Source organism: Cucurbita moschata, unplaced genomic scaffold (assembly GCF_002738365.1).
Source record: "Cucurbita moschata cultivar Rifu unplaced genomic scaffold, Cmos_1.0 Cmo_Scf00017, whole genome shotgun sequence".
Classification (NCBI taxonomy): domain Eukaryota; kingdom Viridiplantae; phylum Streptophyta; class Magnoliopsida; order Cucurbitales; family Cucurbitaceae; genus Cucurbita; species Cucurbita moschata.
The window spans coordinates 2,305,307-2,324,144 of record NW_019268533.1 but is presented as its reverse complement, the minus strand read 5'-3'; the positions used below and the strand labels follow the sequence as shown (position 1 = coordinate 2,324,144).

Below are 18,838 nucleotides of genomic sequence, written 5' to 3'. Positions count from 1 at the left end.
AAAGATAATTTTGAAATAGTTTGATGTTTCGAAAGGAATTAGTCTCTACATGATACACAAGAATCACAAAATAAAGGAATAGGGATTTTTCATCCTTTTTGTAATTGGTAGCTTAGTCTAAAACTTTGCTAATTCTTTTGAATATATGGAGATATTTATTTGTGTAGCGCCTGAGTTAAAAAAAAAAAAAAAAAAAAAAACTAGGCCACAATAGTGGCAAACTATTCATTTTGCCCTTGTTACTTGGAGGGGTCTGTTTTGTTGAATCAAGGGTCTGTTTGGTTGAATCAAGAAAGAGAAGAAAGGAGGGGGAAAGAAGATTAGGGTTTTTGAGGAAGGAGGAGGAGATTGAAACAGAACTGACGCCGGAGATTCGAGTCCTCAACCTAAACCGTTAATAGTTCGAGGCAAGGTGCTCTCATGAATCGCACCTTCCTATTTCGTCAAAACGTCCAAAAACTTCAGGTTAGTCCACGAGTGTGTAGATCGAGAAGTTATTAAGATTTTTGTGTGTTAGCGACGTTTTGTGTTGATCCTTGGACTCTTACCCTCAACAGCGTTATCTAGTTAAGTTCTGGAGTGAAGGCGGCCAAGATTGATGTTCGAATCGGAATTTCAAGAAAACGTGATTTTCGGTAAGAACTCGTGTTTTTCTCCGAATTCGAACTCAAATATTAAGATCTGTGATTATCAGAAAAATATAAGAAAATTGTTTCGAAGGAGTAGAACATGACATCTATAATATTCGTGAAGAAAATTTGTTGAATCGGATTACAGATTGAAAGATAAAAAAATCAAAGAAAATAGATCAAAACGTGAAAGAGGCCTAGAAAATGGAAAAAACGTAGGAGAGAGGGTGGAGAGCCGCCACGCGTCGGCCGGCATGTGGAGGAGCGCGGCGAAACCGATGATCGACACGTGTCGATCATCGACTGGTGAGGCGCGTCCTCACCTGGCAGCGGACACGCGTCAGGCACGCAGATCCGGCCGGCCCGACCCGGCGCCCCTGACCCGCGCCTGCTCGGGAAGCCGCGCGCATAGGGATTGCAAGTGAAAACCTCTAGAGGGCTTTTGGTAATCCAAATTTCAAACCTTTTACATGATTACTAAACTTTTTAATCTCGTCTTCTCTATTGCTATTTCATTACATAGGTCTAGACCCTTGATTTCGATATTTAAACTTTGGGCTGTGACAGTTTGTATGTTCAATAATTCTCATACATTTTGTTAATTTGGATTATCAATTAGGTAAAAATAATACTCCTAAGTTGAACCTCGCTCAAGTATTTTTTTTCTCTGACCCATTACCGATTCTCTCTCAATTAATCATCTTTCATTCCCGTCCACTCCAGTTGAGCTTCCTCGGAGGACCATTTGTTTCAATCAGCCTCACCGAGCTTAATTTTGTGATGGAAATGGCTTCCTGCCGCCCGGACCATCAAACCCGTCCTATCCTAATTTAGATCTCCTCATTTTCCCGTCTTTCCTTCTTACTGTGCTGCCGACAGAGCTCCGAGCCCACCCGCCATTATTTCCTAAATGAAGACCCCTGGCGCCATTTCCTTCTCATGGACTCGTACTGTCTCCCATTCTATTCGCATCCCTCAACATGTGGCAGTAAGTGTTCGGTTGTAATAATCTCAATTTATTAGCTTTTCGGGGGCATTGATTGAGTGAATGATTGATGAAAGGCCCCTCTCTCTGTTTTTCTTCGTTTAAATGCTCTTTTTTCTTGAAGATATGTGGCAAGAGGTTCAGGGCTTTCTGCGCCATTGATGCAACAGAGATGGTATGTACTTGAATTTCAATGTTTTACGTTTACACGGCCGATAGCTGTTTTTTGTATTTCAGTCTTGGAATTGAGAATTGTAATGTGTGTTAATTTAAAGTCAGTTTGTTCTTGACTGCGTTTCCTATGTTTGATAATTGACTCCCGACATTTCTGTAGCTGTGAAGTCATATTATTGTTATTGATCTTTCAAAATCATTGATACTTCAAGGTTGACGTTGGGGGGCTTGGCATAGTTAATTTGTGACTCCATAGTGAGGCTTTGCTGGCTAAATGTTTCTGCCATTTCCCATTGGAGTCGGAGGCTTTGACACAGGGTCTTATGATCCTCGATCTGTGAGCTCTGTGAGCTTGATACGTTCAAGAATTCTCGGTTAGCTATCTCCCTGGGTGGCAATCCAATGGCTTACTCTCTTCATTTTGGTTTCGGCTATCCACTTTCAGATAGGGAATCATTTGACATGTCTTCTCTTCTTTCTTCATTGGGAAACGTCCATCTTCACTCGAGTAGTAGGAATGTCATTTTTTGGTCCCCTAATCCCTCCAAGGGGCTCCCTTACTGTTCATTTTTCCTCATTTTGAGTAGCCCTCGCGCTTCTAGGAACTCGAGGAAGGTTCACCTTCTCAAGAACGTCGAATTCTTTACTAGGCAAGCCTTACATGGGAGAGTCAACACAATGGGTTGCATTAAAAAACACCCTTCCTTCCTGTTGAGGCCACACTGGTGCTTACATAGTAGCAAGGCGTCTGAAAATCTGGATCACATCATGCGGAAATCCCAGTTCGCACTTCCATCATGGGACTGTTTTTTGGAGACTTTTGGTGTTCGTTTAGCTCGTTATAGAGATCGTTCTCTCATGTTGGGGGAGGTTTTGTTTCATCCACCCTTTTGTGAATATGGTCTTGTCCATTGGCAATTTGCATGCTAGCTGCTTTCTTTTTCTTTTTCCTGTCTTGTTAGATCTGTGGTTGGTTAGGTTCTTTGTAAGAAGTTTTTGTAAGCCCTTTTGAGCTCTTTCATTTTTCTCAGCTCGATTTCTTGATTAAAAGGAACTTCGTTGCAGAAAAATCAGCTCACTGTATCAATAACTGGAGCTACAGGCTTTATCGGTCGAAGACTTGTGCAAAGGCTACATACAGGTTATATTCAATACATCAACCTAGACATCTGGACAATCCAAAGACATAAAAGCTTACCAAAAAATTTCACAAAACATTGCTTTCTTAAGATCATATCTTTAACCTTTTACTCCAATCTACTTCTCACAAATACAGTGGATGAACAACTGATTGAGAATTCTTTGTTGTGTTGCTGGATATAGATAACCACAACATTCGAGTTTTGACACGCTCTAAATCTAAAGCCGAGTTGATTTTTCCGGGTAAGAAGGTAACACATGTCAATAGTCTTTCATTTTTTACTGCACCTTTTGACTTGTCTTCTGTCTAACTTTTGAACTACATCCCATAACTTGTAGCTAGGGAGTTTCCAGGAATTGTGATCGCAGAGGAGCCAGGGTGGAAAGACTGCATCCAAGGTTCTGATGGCGTTGTTAACTTGGCTGGGTTGCCTATAAGTACCAGGTGGTCTCCTGAGGTTAGTACATATTTCCAATGGATTTTGACCCCCTATAACGTGGTTTATGGCTTCATTTTCTGTACAACAAGCTATAATAAGCTGTTCGAATAGGTACTAATTACTCTACTCGAATAGTACTTATAATCAATCTTGGAATGGAGCTTAACATTTGGAATATTTTAAGGTGGCACTAGATATGTCCATAACTGGAGACACATCAGTTTTAGATAAATACTCGCACTCTTTATTAAGACCCATAGAAAAGAGATTACATGACACTCTATAGAAATGACTAGTTTTATATTTCTTGAGGATGAAAACATTGGTAGAGTGAAGAGGCTAGACAATTTATTGCTAAAATACCTAAATCGTTTTCCTAAAATATATACACAATTGGCTCATAAGATTCTTATTGGACTTGATCTTATTGAGCTAGTGTGAAATTTTAACTGACGGTAGAAATTGATTCAAGCTATGCTTTAGATCAGTTCATCCAACTGTTTGTGGCAGTATGATGAAACAACTATTATTATCTCTTACTCTACTTGTTTCAATTTTACAATCTGAGGCCTTATTTTTCAGAGATTAATATTATATACTCTGTATCCGTTGTTATATAGATCAAGAAAGAGATCAAGCAAAGCAGGATCAGAGTCACCTCAAAGGTAAAAACTTGTCCAGCTAACTATAGAGTTTTGCAAACAGTTTAAGAGACTTATTCCCTTTCTGGCTTACAGAAGCCAAATCTGATATATACCAATATTTAATACCTAACTAATGTGAAGGTTGTGAGCTTAATTAACGATGCCCCCGACGTAGCTCGCCCGACAGTTTTGGTTAGCGCAACAGCTGTTGGTTACTATGGTATGTGTTATATATCCGAAAGAACATATGCCAATATCTAGATTAGCTTAGAAATATAGGAATATTCAAAGAAAAAATGATCAACGCTTGAGTATAGTTCAATCGATCTGTCGTGAATTTTGCTTTTTCATCCTTTTCCTGATAGGGCTGCCTGTTTTCTCAGTTTCAACGTGGGAATTATGAAGCTCAAATTCATAATGTAAATTATACTTGAACTATTCTGTCTCTCAGGTACTAGTGAAACAGCAATATTTGACGAACGAAGTCCATCCGGTAATGACTACTTGGCCGAGGTGAGAAAAGTTGTTAGATTGAGCTAATTGAAGAGGAATTGTTGGATTTTTTAAAGTTTTTTCTTCGAAATCGAAGAGGAAAATAATTAAATCGCGATAGAGTTAGTAAAACTTAAGATTGTTTGAAACGACTTCCTAAATATCTGAAAACACTTCTTTGCACTTAAAAAAGTCGTCCTAAACAAACTCTTAATCCTCCTCTAATTCACTCAATGATTGTCTAGTGTGAAGCTGTTGTTTGATGATTCTGATTTTCCAGGTTTGTAGGGAATGGGAAGCAACAGCCCTGGGAGCAAACAAGAACGTCAGAGTGGCTCTTATTCGTATAGGTGTTGTTCTTGGTAAAGAAGGTGGTGCTTTAGGTATGGGAGTTTAACCTCATGATCTTCTTATTCATTCTTAATTATTTGGTTCAATTTTAATCTATTTTATTATCTATATATGTTTTCAACAAAAAAATTTTAGAAAATGATGCGATCTACGAATTAATCGTACATTCGTACATTTCTTTTTTTTAATATCTTTAAAAGATTTTTCGAAAATTCTAATATATCACTTATTTTGTTAGGACTAATATTTAGTTCTGGCTTTAGAATCGCGTTTTTCGTGTCTTTTCTAATTTTTTTCAATTTGTTTTAGTATGGTGTTTGTTCTATCAATCCGATCTTTGATCGTTGTTTCTATCAGCAAAAAAGTTATCTGATCCATAGATCGAATTATAATGGACAAGTCTGATCATTCAATATATAGATATTGGTCCATATGCTTTTACCTTTTGTCGAATATTTCAGTCCATGTACTTTTTTTTTTCCTTTTTAATCTTAATTTTTTTTAATCGATGATTAGTTTTGTATTGAATGTTCCATCTTTGTGCCTTTGCAGCCAAAATGATACCCCTCTTCAATCTGTTTGCTGGAGGCCCTTTGGGGTCAGGACGACAATGGTAAATACTCTCTCTTTTTATGCCTCAATTATATGATGAGTTGAAATGAGAGACTTTTTTTTTACCACTCTGACTTGGGTAATTGACAAAATATTAGTAATTTACTTTTTTTACCTCCATGAAGATTGGTGTGATTTTTCGAAAAACTTAGAAATTAATTCACTTTTATGTCGAGGATTATTGGGAATGAGTCCAGCTCGGTTAATTTAGTAGAAAATCATGGGTTTGGGGAATACTATCTCCATTTGGGTAGTCTAAAGCAAAACCGCAAAGGAGAGTTTTAAAGCAAAGCCAGAAGAGTTTTGAAGCAAACTCAGGAGAGTTTAAAGCAAAGCCAGCAAAGTCAAGAGAGTTTTAAAGCAAAGCCAGGAGAGTTTAGGCTTAAAATGGATCACATGCCAGGAGAGTTTAGGCTTAAAATGGATCATACGATTATGTGGAGAGTCTGATTCCTAACATTTTATTATTAAAAAATTGAGTTTTGCCTACCAAAATTCTTTCACTCAAAATCATGATCCATAAAAAACCAGTTAACACAAAATTCTTCAAACTAATACGCGATATTTAAAGAATCATTTATGGACAAACATTTATAATATATTATTTAAAAAAAATTATAGATTTACCTTAAAACTTTAAGTCCTAAATTCCCAAACCTCTCAACAACCTTTCGGAAAAAAAAAATGGGAGACATTTTGGCCCATGTTTTAGGTTGTTCGTTTGTGACAGTTAGCTTACTACTTTTTCCAGAAAAGATTGTTATTTTATTTTGATTGTTATTTTATTTTGATTCCCAGTTTAATTTAATATCAAAATGGGTTTTGCAGGTTTTCCTGGATTCACTTGGATGACATTGTGAACTTAATATATGAAGCTCTGACCAATCCATCTTATAACGGTAATATTTTCATTCTACCCAGTTGCAGCGTAAAACATAACTAAAATAATAACTAAAAACTAATTTCAAATATTAATTCTAATTATCCATTATTTTATCTTTCATTATTCTAATACTAATTATACATTTTATAAGTTCAAAATAATTATTAAAAAAAGCTTTTCTAATAATATATTTTTTTAGAACGTTTACTCAAAATGGAAAAATACAATTACTAATGGAAAATGGACAATTATTTGGTCTTTAAGTATATTTGATAATTGTGTTTCTTTTTTTCAAAAAAAAAAAAAAAAGATTCTAAATAAATATATGATTTATAGTCCAATTTCAAAGAAATAAAATAAAAAAAATTAAAACTAAAAAGGAAAATCTAAACAAAAAAGAGAGAAATCAATCATAATCGAACAGAATCTAAACTCTGGTGTCTCTTACAAACAATCCTCAGGAGTTATTAATGGAACGGCGCCGAACCCGGTTAAGCTGGCTGAATTATGCGAACGATTGGGAGCTGCGATGGGCAGACCTTCATGGCTTCCTGTACCTGACTTTGCTCTCAAAGCCGTCCTTGGGGAAGGAGCTTCTGTGGTGAGATTCCTAATAATATCCCTAATACTTCCTTTCTTTAATTAATACAAATCTCCCTTTTTATGCCATATGCTCCCCTCAAGCCTCTCTAAGCTTTCAAATTGTTTATTTTCTTCAATTAGAAAGTTTGTATCTGAGAACATAACGTTTAAAAAATGTCAGAACAAAGCACAGGCCCCTCTTGTGTGCATAACAAATTCATAAATTTTGAAAACAATAAATAATAATAAGCCTAAATTATTTAACACACAATTAATAATGAAAATAAAATGAGTTAGCCTACTAAATAATTTTAAAAACTCCTTTTTTTTTTTTTTTTTTTTTTTGTCAATATATCTTAAAAAAAATAGTTTATGATTGATTTTTTTTTAAAATAAAAAAGCCTCTTGTAGCATCCTGTTCTTTCTGTTATTTAAATTATTTTAATTTTTATAAAAATTAATTGGAAGGACTGAATTTAAGATTAATGGTAAGTAAAGATTGTGTATAGAGAGGCCAAAATAATAGGTTAGCCAAACTCGTATTTTAAGTTGAGCTGTGCTTTTGCTACAGGTTTTGGAAGGGCAACGGGTGGTTCCTACGAGAGCCAAGGAACTGGGTTTTACATTCAAGTACCCGACTGTGAAAGAGGCACTCAAGGCCATTCTCTCCTAAGTGTGTCTTCCATTCTTATTAAATTCTTTCCTTTTTTGTTATGACTTTAATTATAATGTAGTTTGGTATTTTGTTTATTGGCTTTGGTTTTCCTTCTCAAATAAAATTGTAGTGGAGAAGGAGATCAAATATTTGGTCATAAAGTTATGGGCATAACTGAGGCACGACTTTTAACTACATTAGCAGCTTCTGTTGACTATGAAACGGCTGAGTAAATGTGTATTCCAGCAACTTAGAGCTAAATTAAATATATTTATAGGCATGGATATTAGACACAATCAAATCAGCCTCTCAGTGAGTACCTTTTTCCAGAGAAGGCCTGAAATTTGGGCTCTTCCTTTCCAGGCTGCTCTTGTTCACTCTCTTTCGAGGCCTCCTACATAATCACAAGAAATAATAATAATAATAATAGGCTGGTTTTCTGGAAATAAATTAAGTGGCAAAAGAAAGTTAAACAACAAATAAGTTGATGAATTAACCGGCAAATGCAATAATTTAAAGGTTATATCACATTTTTAGTTATTAAACTTCTAAAGTTGTATCTAATATATTTCTTGGAAGTGTTAACGAGTTCTTAAATTTTCAATTTTATGTCTAACTCATTATTATAACAAAATCGTTATTTTTTAGTCTAATAGAGACATAATTCTAAAGTTCTAAGTTCTATAAGACAAAATTTAAATTCATATCTAATAGATTAATTTATTTTTTTTAAAAAAAAATTGAATATATCATAAACATATTAAAACACAAAATAAAAGATCCAAGAACCAATAAAACATTTTTAAAGTTGAACGGACAAAATTGACATAAGTAAAACATTAGTCATTTGAAAGGTTTATATATGTATTAGACATCATAATAGTGACCTATTAGACACTAAAAATTCAAGACTAAACTTATAAATTGAGTTAAAATTAGAGGATGATTTGTGAAAAGTGGAGGGTACCTTTGGATTTTCTTTAGGATTTCGATGAGCATTCTGTCCAAATACCAACTTTCCATGAGACCGACGAGTTCCGTTCAATGAGCTAGACCCAGCAGACTGTTGTGAATGGCCAAATCTGCTGCTGCTGCTACTACCGCCCGATTGCTTCACATCAGATGGCCTAGCCGCCGATGAAATTGGCTGAGGCTGGTAATTTGAAGATTTACCATCCAAACGTCTGCCTGTTCCCGTGAAAGCGACAAATTTGGGTTCAGCTTCTGGTTCCATCGCCTCTGCAACTGCAAGAGAGTTCATTACATATAATCTAGAATTAGTAAACGGTGGTCTTCTGATTTTCAATGCCTCAAGCAAATAGACTGATTTAGAGAAACATCTATTTCAAAAGTAAAATAGAAAACCAAATTTGCAGTAAGAATTGGAGAAAAAGAGAGTAGAAGATGGTGTACCTTGCTCCTTTCCCTTGGTTGGTGCAACAGGCTTCTCCGGTTCCTTGTAATCCAGGGGAGGTGCAAAATCCACCTCACAATCTGTCTCAATGATACTTATTGCATTGGATGGCCTTGTTTCGACTATGTCAATGTAATATTTCTTGTTGTTATATGCCACCATAATACTGTCTCCGGTGGTGAGGCAGGAGAAATTCCTAAGTGTTGTCTCTAAGCTGTATGGCATAAATAAATAAATAAACTGTTGTGTGAAACGAACTTCATCACACCAACCATTAGAGATGGTGAAATCACATGTGATGTATGAAAAGACAATGACAAGAAGAAAAGGAGAGAGAGAGATTTGGACCCATAGCTTCAAAGACATTCTAAGTGACTACTGAGCTTTGAACCCATAGCTTCAAAGACATTTGATTAGAGCTGCCTATTTTTACCATTGGGTCAACATCAATCCATGGTGGGTTGTTTGATGTTCGAGCATTTTGTGTACTTATTGGGCTTAAGGTTATAATATAGGTGGTAGCGGCTAATTTATTAGAGTTTAAAGAGCTAATCTACAAATTAATAAGAAAATGACTGAGGATTTCAACTTTAGAACTCATTTCTGTGACACAAGCTAGAAATACAAAGAAGTAGAGAACACTAGACACATGTTTCACCAGCTAAAACTTGAAAAAATATCTTACATTGCTTTTGGATTGGAGATATCCAGAAAGTCCTTTGTGTGAGGTTGTAATTTAACATAAGTTCCCTTTGGAAGAGTGACATTCTTCACATGCACCAAGTCTCCTTCTTGCAAAAGCATGTTCTCCATCATCTGAAGGGGAAACAATTAGAACAGAAGCGGAAAAATTATACGATAGGACATAAGACAGAGCCAATAACACCTGGGACACATCACACAAGAGAAATAGGGAACCCTACCCAATAAGGCATGTAAATCATGCCTTCTTCTGCAACAAACTCCAAAACCCCACAATGAGAGACTCGCTCAAGAGCATCATTTCGAACCTCAAATAACATTGGATAATCAATTTGTAAAGATGCTGCAGGGGGTTGTGTTTAAAATCAGTCACCTATGATGAAAAGCACGACAGAAAAAATAGGAGAACAAAAATGACTTCTAAGAATATGGCAACAAACCAAGGCGATCAAGGGCTGATGGAGGCATTATAACTGAAAAAATAATTAAAATAAACAACATTAGAAACTTGAGAAAAGGAAATTAAAAAAACGTTAAGAAAGGAAATGAAACCTAAACCATAAAAAGGGTAAAGATAGAACAGCTTACTTCTGTCTCCAGTTTCAACGTGTGGCTGCAGGAAAAGATTAACTGGGATTAGAATAAGCTATCTATTTTGGGAATAACAAATAATTCACTTATATACTTGCAATTATAGATACTCTAAAGTTCTTTATGATGAAGAGAACATTCCGATATATATTTACTTTCTACTGTATATGCCTAGAAATTGGAAACATGCGCAGCAGTAGCTTTGCTTGATATTACATGAAACTTCATGCTTATAAAAAATAATAATGCATGACCAATGCTTGTTCCAAGCACAAACTTCAAACAAAGACATGACCAAATTGCAACTCCTGCCTACATTTAATCGGCTATCATGAAGAAGATGGCCCTTGATATGTATGTAAAAGAATGAAAATGCAATGAGGCCAAGGAATACCCCAAACGCTAAACAAGAATTGAGCACGTTTCTAAAAATGGTTAATAGATGTAGAAGATAATCAAACCTTATCAATAAATGATGCAGAGAAGCATTGATATCTTTGCTCAAATGATGTTCCACGATATCCATACCCATCAATATACTGCAGACGCAGAAACATAGAGATACATGAGTTGTAATGGTTGCAAAAGCTAACCAATCTATTTTTTAACAGAAAACGTAAACAATTCTTCACAATAAGAACCCTCCTAAAACAGGGAATTGGAGGCCAGTGTATAGCAGAAATTGTAACATGGACATGGCTAGAGTAAACTTCAACACAATTCAAATCCTTCCTCAAGGTTTGGATTGATTGGAAACATTCAAAACAGTATGATCTTAAATCTAGCTATCATATATCATATAAGTGGCACACTGCTTCTAGCAAGTGAGATGTATAAAAATATTTGTGTTCCTTCAAAAAAAAAGGAGTTCTCATGCTAACATTTATCATATTAGTTAGAAGGGTTTAGGCAGCAGAAATAAATATGCCACACTAGGATAAATCCTCAGCAAATATTTCTGTAACAAGTTTAGTGTTCCATAGCCAGAAGAAGCACGGTGTCTCCAGGTCAAGGACTAACATAAAACAGTAACATATGTATCAAAAAGCAGCAGTAGTTTATTAAATTGAGGGAAAAGAGATCCTTCTGTAGGTCAATGAAATTCAATTCCGCATCATAAACGTCTAAAACACATTCTATGTAACTTTTCTTCATTTTCTAATCACGCAAGTAACGTAAGAATCCAGAGCAGTTTCACAAAACATCAGAGGTTCTCATTTTAACGAGCTGAAAAAAGCATGCATACCATGTTGTAGAGCCTGTGTAGAGTTCCTCGACGGATAATCAACCTCGTAAAGGCTCTCAATCGAGCAGTGAAGAACTTCTGCATGTTGTAAACGCAAGAAAACCGAATGTTTGAGAAATACAGTATCATAAACCTCAAAATCAATTAAAAATAGCTAATGCACAGGATAACTTAAACAGCGTGACTAAGGACGCCAGGAGCATCAAACTGATTCATGTCAAAACAGCAGGGAAAAGAAAGACAGAAAAAAAAAGCATCCTCACTTTCATTCCGCCTCAATATCAAACATTAAAACCACAATAAGACTAAACTGTAATATGAAAAAATAAAAATAAAAAAAACAAATCAGAACTAGCACCAACGATAATCAATCAATAATAAACCAAACATCAGACCGAATACTCCATAAGTTGCTATGTTCATCTTTCTTCCGCCGCAGGTAACCAACAACTTCCGATCAACATAACAGCAAATAAGCTTACTCATAAACGAATGCGCATATTCTAAGGATAAAAACGCAAAGATAATGAAACTTCAAAGTTCAAGACACTCAGCTTTCTCAGCAAGCAAACAACAAGCACCAGAGCATCATCTCAAGACGATCAACCAATATAGAATTAAAATCGAAAAAACACAAGCTATAATGCGAATGTAGAGTCGTACCGAAGACGAGAACGAGTCGCAGATGAATAATCGATGTCGGGAGGAAGAACAATGCGGAGTAGATAGTTGATCGGTTTCACTTGTGAGCGTCCGATTTGAATACCCGGTAAAAGCAGATCGATTTCGTAAAGATCACGCCATATATATAAGTTTGGGCCCTGACTCCAAATAATATCAGGAAAATTAAATCAAAATTATTAATAAAAATAAAAAATAAAATCATTATCAAAATTTATTTGAAAAATAGAAATTAAATCAAAGATTATTAATAAAGATAAAAAAAATTTATCAAAAATTTATTTGTAATGGTTATAAATTTGTTTAAAATAATATAAATTTTTATTTTTAATTAAAAAATAACGCTATACCTCAAATTATAATCCTTATCTTCATTATTTTATCATTTTTATCACTTAATTTTATTACGATTTTTTTATTATAAATTAGATAATAATTAATGTGAGGGTAAGTTATATTATATTTTTTCTAATAAAATATGATTAGATTTATTACTTTAAATTTTTTTAATAGGTTGAGATATAATATTTAAATAATATATTATTTATGAATATATCTTAGATATTATATTTTAATATATATTTATTTTATGATTTGATTGATAGTATATTTTATTTTATTTTTAATATTTAATTAGTTTATATTTTTTTATTCGTACGTATTAGCGGCTAGCTTGTATTCTCGTTGAGCTTATTAATAAATTCGATCTCAATTTTATTTCTTATTCTTAACGTAATATAAATTATTAAAATAAGTATATATTTAAAAAACATGAGAAAATTTTATTATAAAATCTAATTTCTTGAAATTATCGCATTTATTTTCATGAAAATAAATGAAAAATTTTATAAAAATGGTGTTAGTCTTTACTATAGTTTGAGAGTCTAGACCATTAGCTCAGGCTCGTATTTTACTACTCGGAGGGTATCGGCACAGGACGGTCTAGGGACGGCAGCCGTCATGACGAAGCTATGGAGACTATGTATTTGAAGCACTCAAAACGACGGTAACGCCACCGAAGAGGTTATGATTGTTACGCTTGGTTAACTTGAGCTGTGAACACTATTTTTTTTTTACACAAGTTTGGAATGAATAGTCGGGTTGTTGAGGTCATCGACTCATACAAACACCCATATTTTTTACATTCATCTTCAATTTTATCGCTAGTTTTGTGAGTAGGGAACGTATGAGAGGATTTATACCGGACATAAACTTGCCCGAAAAATTTGTGAGTATCGGATTATTACGGATTTTTTTTTTCATTTTAAATTTAAGAAAACATTTCTTAAAAAAATTGATGTGTCTCCACTACCACTTGATGAAATGGCCAAGACTACTGGAAGGATTCCTCTCTCAATAATAGGTACCGTAAATGATATTCCTGTGATCGGTTTAGTCGGTATTTTCTTTTATGGTTCATATTCTGGATTAGGTTCATCTTTGTAATAATCAGATGAATTGAGTTATAGACATGAAAGCGTAAGAACTCAACAGGATCCCCTCGAATCAGAAACGGCATGTCCCGTTGAGCTCTTACTAATTAGAATAATTTATTCATATAAATGAGAAAATACATCTTTACAATGTTTCACAAAACTTATTTCTTTCTGATTCTGAATTGTTTAAAAAAAATTGATTCAAACCAGATTTGTGTGGGTTACATTAATAAAAAAAATTATTAATGTAATATGTTTTTAGCCTAATAAAAATTGAATACGTTTTAAATAATCAAATTTTAAATATATATATATAAATTATATAATTTTAAAAATAACAATTTTGTTTTTATACTTCAATTTACAATAATAAAGGTAAATTATCCATTTTTGTTACATTTTTTTTATAAATTAATTTTAAAAAATCAGGATACAATTTAATAATTATTTTCTTTTTTTTTTATTTTTAAGTCAGTATTTTTTTTTTCACATTTTTCCAAAATTCTTTTTTATTTCTATTAAATTAACCTTTTGAATTCTTAACCAAATTTTACTAACAAAAAAGAATATAATTTTTTTGATAAATTTAATATTAATTTTGATAACAATATCTGATAAAAGAAAACGAGAGTAATATTTATAATCTAAATTTTTAAAAATAAAAAGATAAAACACCTATAATAACATTTAAATTATTATTTTTTCACTAAATTAAATAGAAATATGAAAATTTCAACGTTTGATAGTCTTATTTTTTATCTTTTTTTTTATGTAATTATTATTTTAACGTTAACGTTAAAATTAAGAGAAAAAAAAAAAAAAAAAAAAAAAAAAAAAAAAAAAAAAAAAAAAAAACAGTTTAATAGGACTATCGATCAATGATTACACCGGCTTCTCACACGACGTCGTTTGGTGTGGATAAAGGAAGTCGGCGGCAGAAACAAGAAAATAATAAATAAAAAAAAAGAAAAAAAATCTCAAAACGAGGAACTTAAAATCACAAACTCACAAGCAAAAGCTTAGCAGCTGTGTAAGCAGAGCTAGTTGAATTGATTGAGAAGCTCCGATCAAAAATGGCGATAACTCTCAACAATGGCTTCCAGATGCCGGTGATGGGGCTGGGAGTTTGGCGCATGGAGAAGCACCTAGTCAGAGATCTGATTATCAACGCTATTAAGATTGGTTATCGCCATTTCGACTGCGCCGGTACCGTCCTTTTTTCGATTTGTTCATCATTTTTCAGTTTCCCTTGCTTCTATTTCCTCTCTATTCTGTTCACATTATGATTTTGTCCTCGACTGGACTTGTTTTGATTTTCCTTGAGTAGAACCTAGAAATCGGGACGAAATCATGGAAGATCTCGCAATTTTTTTTTAATCGGATTTTCATCGATTTTCTTGAATTTGATGTGTAGAAATAATAGCATGCATGATTGTGTATGAAAATGTTTGATGCCTTCTCCTAGAGCTCTGATCTAGGAGTACTTTTCAAACAATTAACCATGATTTGTGTCCATTATTGATATCAGAAGACCTTGAAAATCCAGTGGATTATGCAGCTTTTTTCTAATCTTTACATATTCAAACTTCAAGTTCAATCGTTTAGTTAAAGGATTTGGTAAGGTTTAAATTTAGGAATTAATGTTTGTTTTACTTTTCTAAAACAAAAGTAATTAATCACAGAATTGATATCAAACATGCAACCGCTTTAAAGCATTAATCTCTTGTCTGCGGAAAACTTGAGTGGCTTAGTTTTGTAATGGATGTTGTTTTCTTGCAGCTGATTACAAGAATGAAGCTGAAGTTGGCGAGGCTCTAGCAGAAGCTTTTAAGAGTGGACTTGTCAAGAGGGAAGAACTCTTCATCACCACAAAGGTGAGTTTGATTCAGAATTCTTATTGTCTACATTTTTTGAATCCTTCTTGCTTGAAGTTCAAACAGTTAGGAGCCTAAGGATGAGTTTGGCATGATTTTGAAGGATCATAAATGCTTTTAGCCAATTGAAAATTTTAAAAACACTTCAAAACTGCTGCTGAAAGTCAAGTTTAAATCACTGTTGTTGGGTTTTGGCAATGGCAGCTCTGGAATTCAGACCATGGACATGTTCTTGGGGCTTGCAAGGACAGCTTAAAGAAGCTTCAACTAGACTACTTGGATCTGTACCTGGTGCACTTCCCGGTTGCCGTAAAGCATACCGGTACCGTATCGCCCCTTTCATGGCTGTTCATCAAATATTTCTCATTTTCCTTTTCTGTTTCTTTACCTTTCCCCCTTAATTTCGAATTTATGAAGGAGTCGGCAATACTAGCAGTGAATTGGCTGAAGATGGGGTTTTGGACATTGATACGACCATATCCTTAGAGACCACTTGGCATGCCATGGAAGATCTTGTTTCCAATGGTTTAGTTCGCAGCATTGGCATCAGGTATTGTAACTCTCACTAACGTTTGATTACATGTTGGTCTAATTACAATTTAGTCCGTGAAATTTCGGGTTGGTCCAGAAACTTCCATTATTGTGTCTAGCGGGTTGGTCCAGAAACTTCCATTATTGTGTCTAGAAGGTTACTAAACTTCCAATTTTGTGTCTAATAAATCTACGAAAAATTTGAAAACAAATGATTTGATCTATTAGACATAGATTTGAATTTTGTCTAATGGAACCTTAAGCTTTCAATGTCGTGTATAGTAGGTCGGTGGATTTTAAAAAAATTAGAAAATTCAGAGATTAAGTAGACACAAACCTTAAAGTTGATACGTCTGAACAATATACATGCATTTTTTCTTTCTCGTCGCATTATACACGCTTTCGTGCACTGTTTTTTTCTTAATTTAAATTCAATTTACTTTATTTTGGAACTTTTATAGTGTCGATTATTTTCATTTTGGTAACTTACCAAGTTTAGAAACATTTATCAAGTAAATATTGATTTTCAAAGGTATATTCTACTTGTATCTGAGGCAATTTGAATATCAGAACTAAACAATAAGATTCTTTGCTTCATTATCAAGAACTTTGATTGAAATCCTGATAACATAAGTAGTTTTTCGAAGAACACTATTCTCATAAAAGAACACTGCAACTCGACCCAATATTGCTTACTTTAAGATTTATGATGAATTTTGCTGGATTTGAACATTATTCAATATTGCTTGCTTGCTTTAAGATTTCTTGCTGATGAATTTTGCTGCATTTGAACATTATTTTGTGATGGAACGATTCCGTGCAGCAATTACGACATCTTTTTAACCAGAGACTGTTTAGCGTATTCGAAAGTGAAGCCTGCTGTGAACCAAATTGAAACACATCCTTACTTTCAACGAGAATCTCTTGTCAAATTTTGCCAGAAACATGGGATTTGTGTCACAGCTCATACTCCTCTAGGGGGTGCTGCTGCTAACCATGAATGGTTTGGTACAGTTTCTTGTCTGGAAGATCCAATTCTTCAAGTAAGTGAGCTGCTCTTCCCCTCTTTCATGAACAACTGAGATCAATACTTTGCAGTTTCAATATTCAAATTTCCGCACAATTCTTATCCGGGGTGTTCGAGGATTGTTGGGAGGGAGTCTCACGTTGGTTAATTTAGGAAATAATCATGGGTTTATAAGTAAGGAATACATCTCTATTGGTACGAGACCATTTGGGGAAGCCCAAAGCAAAGCCATGAGAGCTTATATTCAAAGTGGACAATATCATGTTGAGGATTATTGGGAGTGAGTCGAACCTCGATTAAGGGGAGGCTATTCGAGAGCTCCATAAGCCTCAGGGGAGGCTATTCGAGAGCTCCATAAGCCTCAGGGGAGGCTTATAGTGAACTTTGTTCGAGGGGAGGATTGTTGAGGATTATTGGGAGTGAGTCCCACGTTGGTTAATTTTGTGGAAGATCATGGGTTTATAAGTGAGGAATACTATCTTCATTGGTATGAGGCCTTTTGGGGAAACCCAAAACAAAGCCATGAGAGCTTATGCTCAAAGTGGACAATATCATACTATTGTGGAGGTCCGTGATTCCTAACATATCATACCATTATGGAGAGTCATGATTTTTAACATGGTGCTCTTTTTTGTGATAGGGACTCGCCAAGAAATATGGGAAGAGTGCTGCACAAATTGCCCTCAAGTGGGGCATCCAAAGGAAAACCGTCGTGATTCCGAAGACGTCGAAACCCGAGAGATTGGAAGAGAATTTCCAGGTATTTGATTTTGAGCTTGCAAAAGAGGACATGGATCTAATCAATGGAATCGATAGGAAATATCGAACGAACCAACCCGCAAAGTTCTGGGGCATCGATTTATATGCTTAGGTAGTCATATACCCTGCATAAATAACCCTTGCCTTATCAGTGGTTCTTAAATTTACTACGTAGCATTTGTTGTTGAAATGGATAAGTGATGCCCGGAGGCCAAACTTTTGAACTGTTTCATCTTTTTTTGTCAAAGATCGAACAATTTAAACAGTTTTTTTTCCTTCTTTCCTTTTCAATGGTTGTTTTTTGCTTGCCATATTCAACTTTGATTATAAGTAATATTGACAACCAAGTAATTTAATTTAATTATTAAAAATAATTAAATAAGTTTAAAATTAATTAGAATAATAAAATTAATGATAAAATTTTGACTAAATTAATAAAAATACACTTAACTTTACACTTTTTCTAAAAAACATTTCTAAATTTTAAAAAATACTTTTAATTAATAAAAAAAATAAGAAATCGTTAATATTTTATTTTAAAAAGAGTGGATTTCAGTTTAAATGGGTAAAAAATAAATTTTCAAAATAAACTTCAAATACCTTAGTACTATCTTTCATTAATATTTATGAAAAAAAGTTTGACATCGACTCTAACAGTTCTGTCGTCGTCTACGACAACAACTGGAAATGTTTCAAAAAAGATCGGTATATAGCAAACAGTTCCGTCGTCGTCTACTACAACAACTGGAAATGTTTCAAAAAAGATCGGTATATGGCAAACAGTTCCGTCGTCGTCTACTACAACAACTGGAAATGTTTCAAAAAAGATCGGTATATGGCAAACAGTTCCGTCGTCGTCTACTACAACTGGAAATGTTTCAAAAAAGATCGGTATATGGCAAACAGTTCCGTCGTCGTCTACTACAACAACTGGAAATGTTTCAAAAAAGATCGGTATATGGCAAACAGTTCCGTCGTCGTCTACTACAA

At 34.1% G+C, this 18,838-nt stretch overlaps 3 protein-coding genes across 8 annotated transcripts; 2 read left to right on the top strand and 1 right to left on the bottom strand.

The window, feature by feature from the left end:
- The first annotated feature begins 1,262 nt into the window (after positions 1 to 1,262).
- Positions 1,263 to 7,801, top strand: LOC111455484 (epimerase family protein SDR39U1 homolog, chloroplastic-like). Of its 2 annotated transcripts, XM_023097196.1 has the most exons (13): positions 1,263 to 1,617; positions 1,739 to 1,789; positions 2,854 to 2,929; positions 3,112 to 3,171; positions 3,268 to 3,386; positions 3,989 to 4,033; positions 4,154 to 4,232; positions 4,464 to 4,525; positions 4,785 to 4,887; positions 5,408 to 5,468; positions 6,296 to 6,366; positions 6,812 to 6,951; positions 7,504 to 7,801. In XM_023097196.1, the coding sequence occupies exons 1-13, from the start codon at positions 1,540 to 1,542 to the stop codon at positions 7,603 to 7,605; spliced, it is 1,047 nt and encodes a 348-aa protein (XP_022952964.1). In that variant the 5' UTR covers positions 1,263 to 1,539; the 3' UTR covers positions 7,606 to 7,801. The 2 variants fall into 2 exon arrangements, with proteins under 2 accessions (XP_022952964.1, XP_022952963.1); XM_023097195.1 differs by lacking the exons at positions 1,263 to 1,617; positions 1,739 to 1,789 and adding an exon at positions 2,176 to 2,658.
- On the bottom strand, positions 6,945 to 12,309 carry LOC111455485 (ubiquitin recognition factor in ER-associated degradation protein 1-like). 4 transcript variants are annotated; one of them, XM_023097199.1, is made up of 11 exons: positions 12,204 to 12,309; positions 11,541 to 11,618; positions 10,756 to 10,833; positions 10,292 to 10,316; positions 10,144 to 10,176; positions 9,925 to 10,046; positions 9,687 to 9,817; positions 9,001 to 9,215; positions 8,555 to 8,835; positions 7,908 to 7,981; positions 6,945 to 7,084 (listed from the first exon to the last, which is right to left on the bottom strand). In XM_023097199.1, the coding sequence occupies exons 2-11, from the start codon at positions 11,541 to 11,543 to the stop codon at positions 7,066 to 7,068; spliced, it is 981 nt and encodes a 326-aa protein (XP_022952967.1). In that variant the 5' UTR covers positions 11,544 to 11,618; positions 12,204 to 12,309; the 3' UTR covers positions 6,945 to 7,065. The 4 variants fall into 4 exon arrangements, with proteins under 4 accessions (XP_022952967.1, XP_022952966.1, XP_022952968.1 ...); XM_023097198.1 differs by lacking the exon at positions 6,945 to 7,084 and having other exon boundaries at positions 7,854 to 7,981; XM_023097200.1 differs by lacking the exon at positions 6,945 to 7,084 and having other exon boundaries at positions 7,854 to 7,981; positions 8,555 to 8,832.
- Positions 12,310 to 14,623: 2,314 nt separating this feature from the next.
- Positions 14,624 to 18,084, top strand: LOC111455356 (NADP-dependent D-sorbitol-6-phosphate dehydrogenase-like). Of its 2 annotated transcripts, XR_002712575.1 has the most exons (7): positions 14,624 to 14,863; positions 15,437 to 15,531; positions 15,736 to 15,853; positions 15,949 to 16,081; positions 16,886 to 17,105; positions 17,730 to 18,018; positions 18,061 to 18,084. XR_002712575.1 is itself a non-coding variant. In XM_023096986.1 (6 exons), exons 1-6 carry the CDS (start codon positions 14,731 to 14,733, stop codon positions 17,958 to 17,960), a joined length of 930 nt encoding a protein of 309 aa, XP_022952754.1. In that variant the 5' UTR covers positions 14,624 to 14,730; the 3' UTR covers positions 17,961 to 18,080. The 2 variants fall into 2 exon arrangements, 1 of the variants encoding a protein (XP_022952754.1); XM_023096986.1 differs by having other exon boundaries at positions 17,730 to 18,080.
- Positions 18,085 to 18,838: the final 754 nt, after the last annotated feature.

Coding starts and splice junctions, on each gene's coding strand:
- LOC111455484 (XM_023097195.1), top strand. CDS start 2,191: ATGGCTTACTCTCTTCATTTTGGTTTCGGCTATCCACTTTCAGATAGG. Junction 2,930..3,111: donor TGTGCAAAGGCTACATACAG/GTTATATTCAAT, acceptor TGCTGGATATAG/ATAACCACAACATTCGAGTT. Junction 3,387..3,988: donor GTACCAGGTGGTCTCCTGAG/GTTAGTACATAT, acceptor GTTGTTATATAG/ATCAAGAAAGAGATCAAGCA.
- LOC111455485 (XM_023097199.1), bottom strand. Junction 10,317..10,755: donor CTGCATCATTTATTGATAAG/GTTTGATTATCT, acceptor CTTTTCCTGCAG/CCACACGTTGAAACTGGAGA. Junction 7,982..8,554: donor ATCCTAAAGAAAATCCAAAG/GTACCCTCCACT, acceptor GTGATTATGTAG/GAGGCCTCGAAAGAGAGTGA.
- LOC111455356 (XM_023096986.1), top strand. CDS start 14,731: ATGGCGATAACTCTCAACAATGGCTTCCAGATGCCGGTGATGGGGCTG. Junction 14,864..15,436: donor TCGCCATTTCGACTGCGCCG/GTACCGTCCTTT, acceptor GTTTTCTTGCAG/CTGATTACAAGAATGAAGCT. Junction 15,532..15,735: donor AACTCTTCATCACCACAAAG/GTGAGTTTGATT, acceptor TGGCAATGGCAG/CTCTGGAATTCAGACCATGG.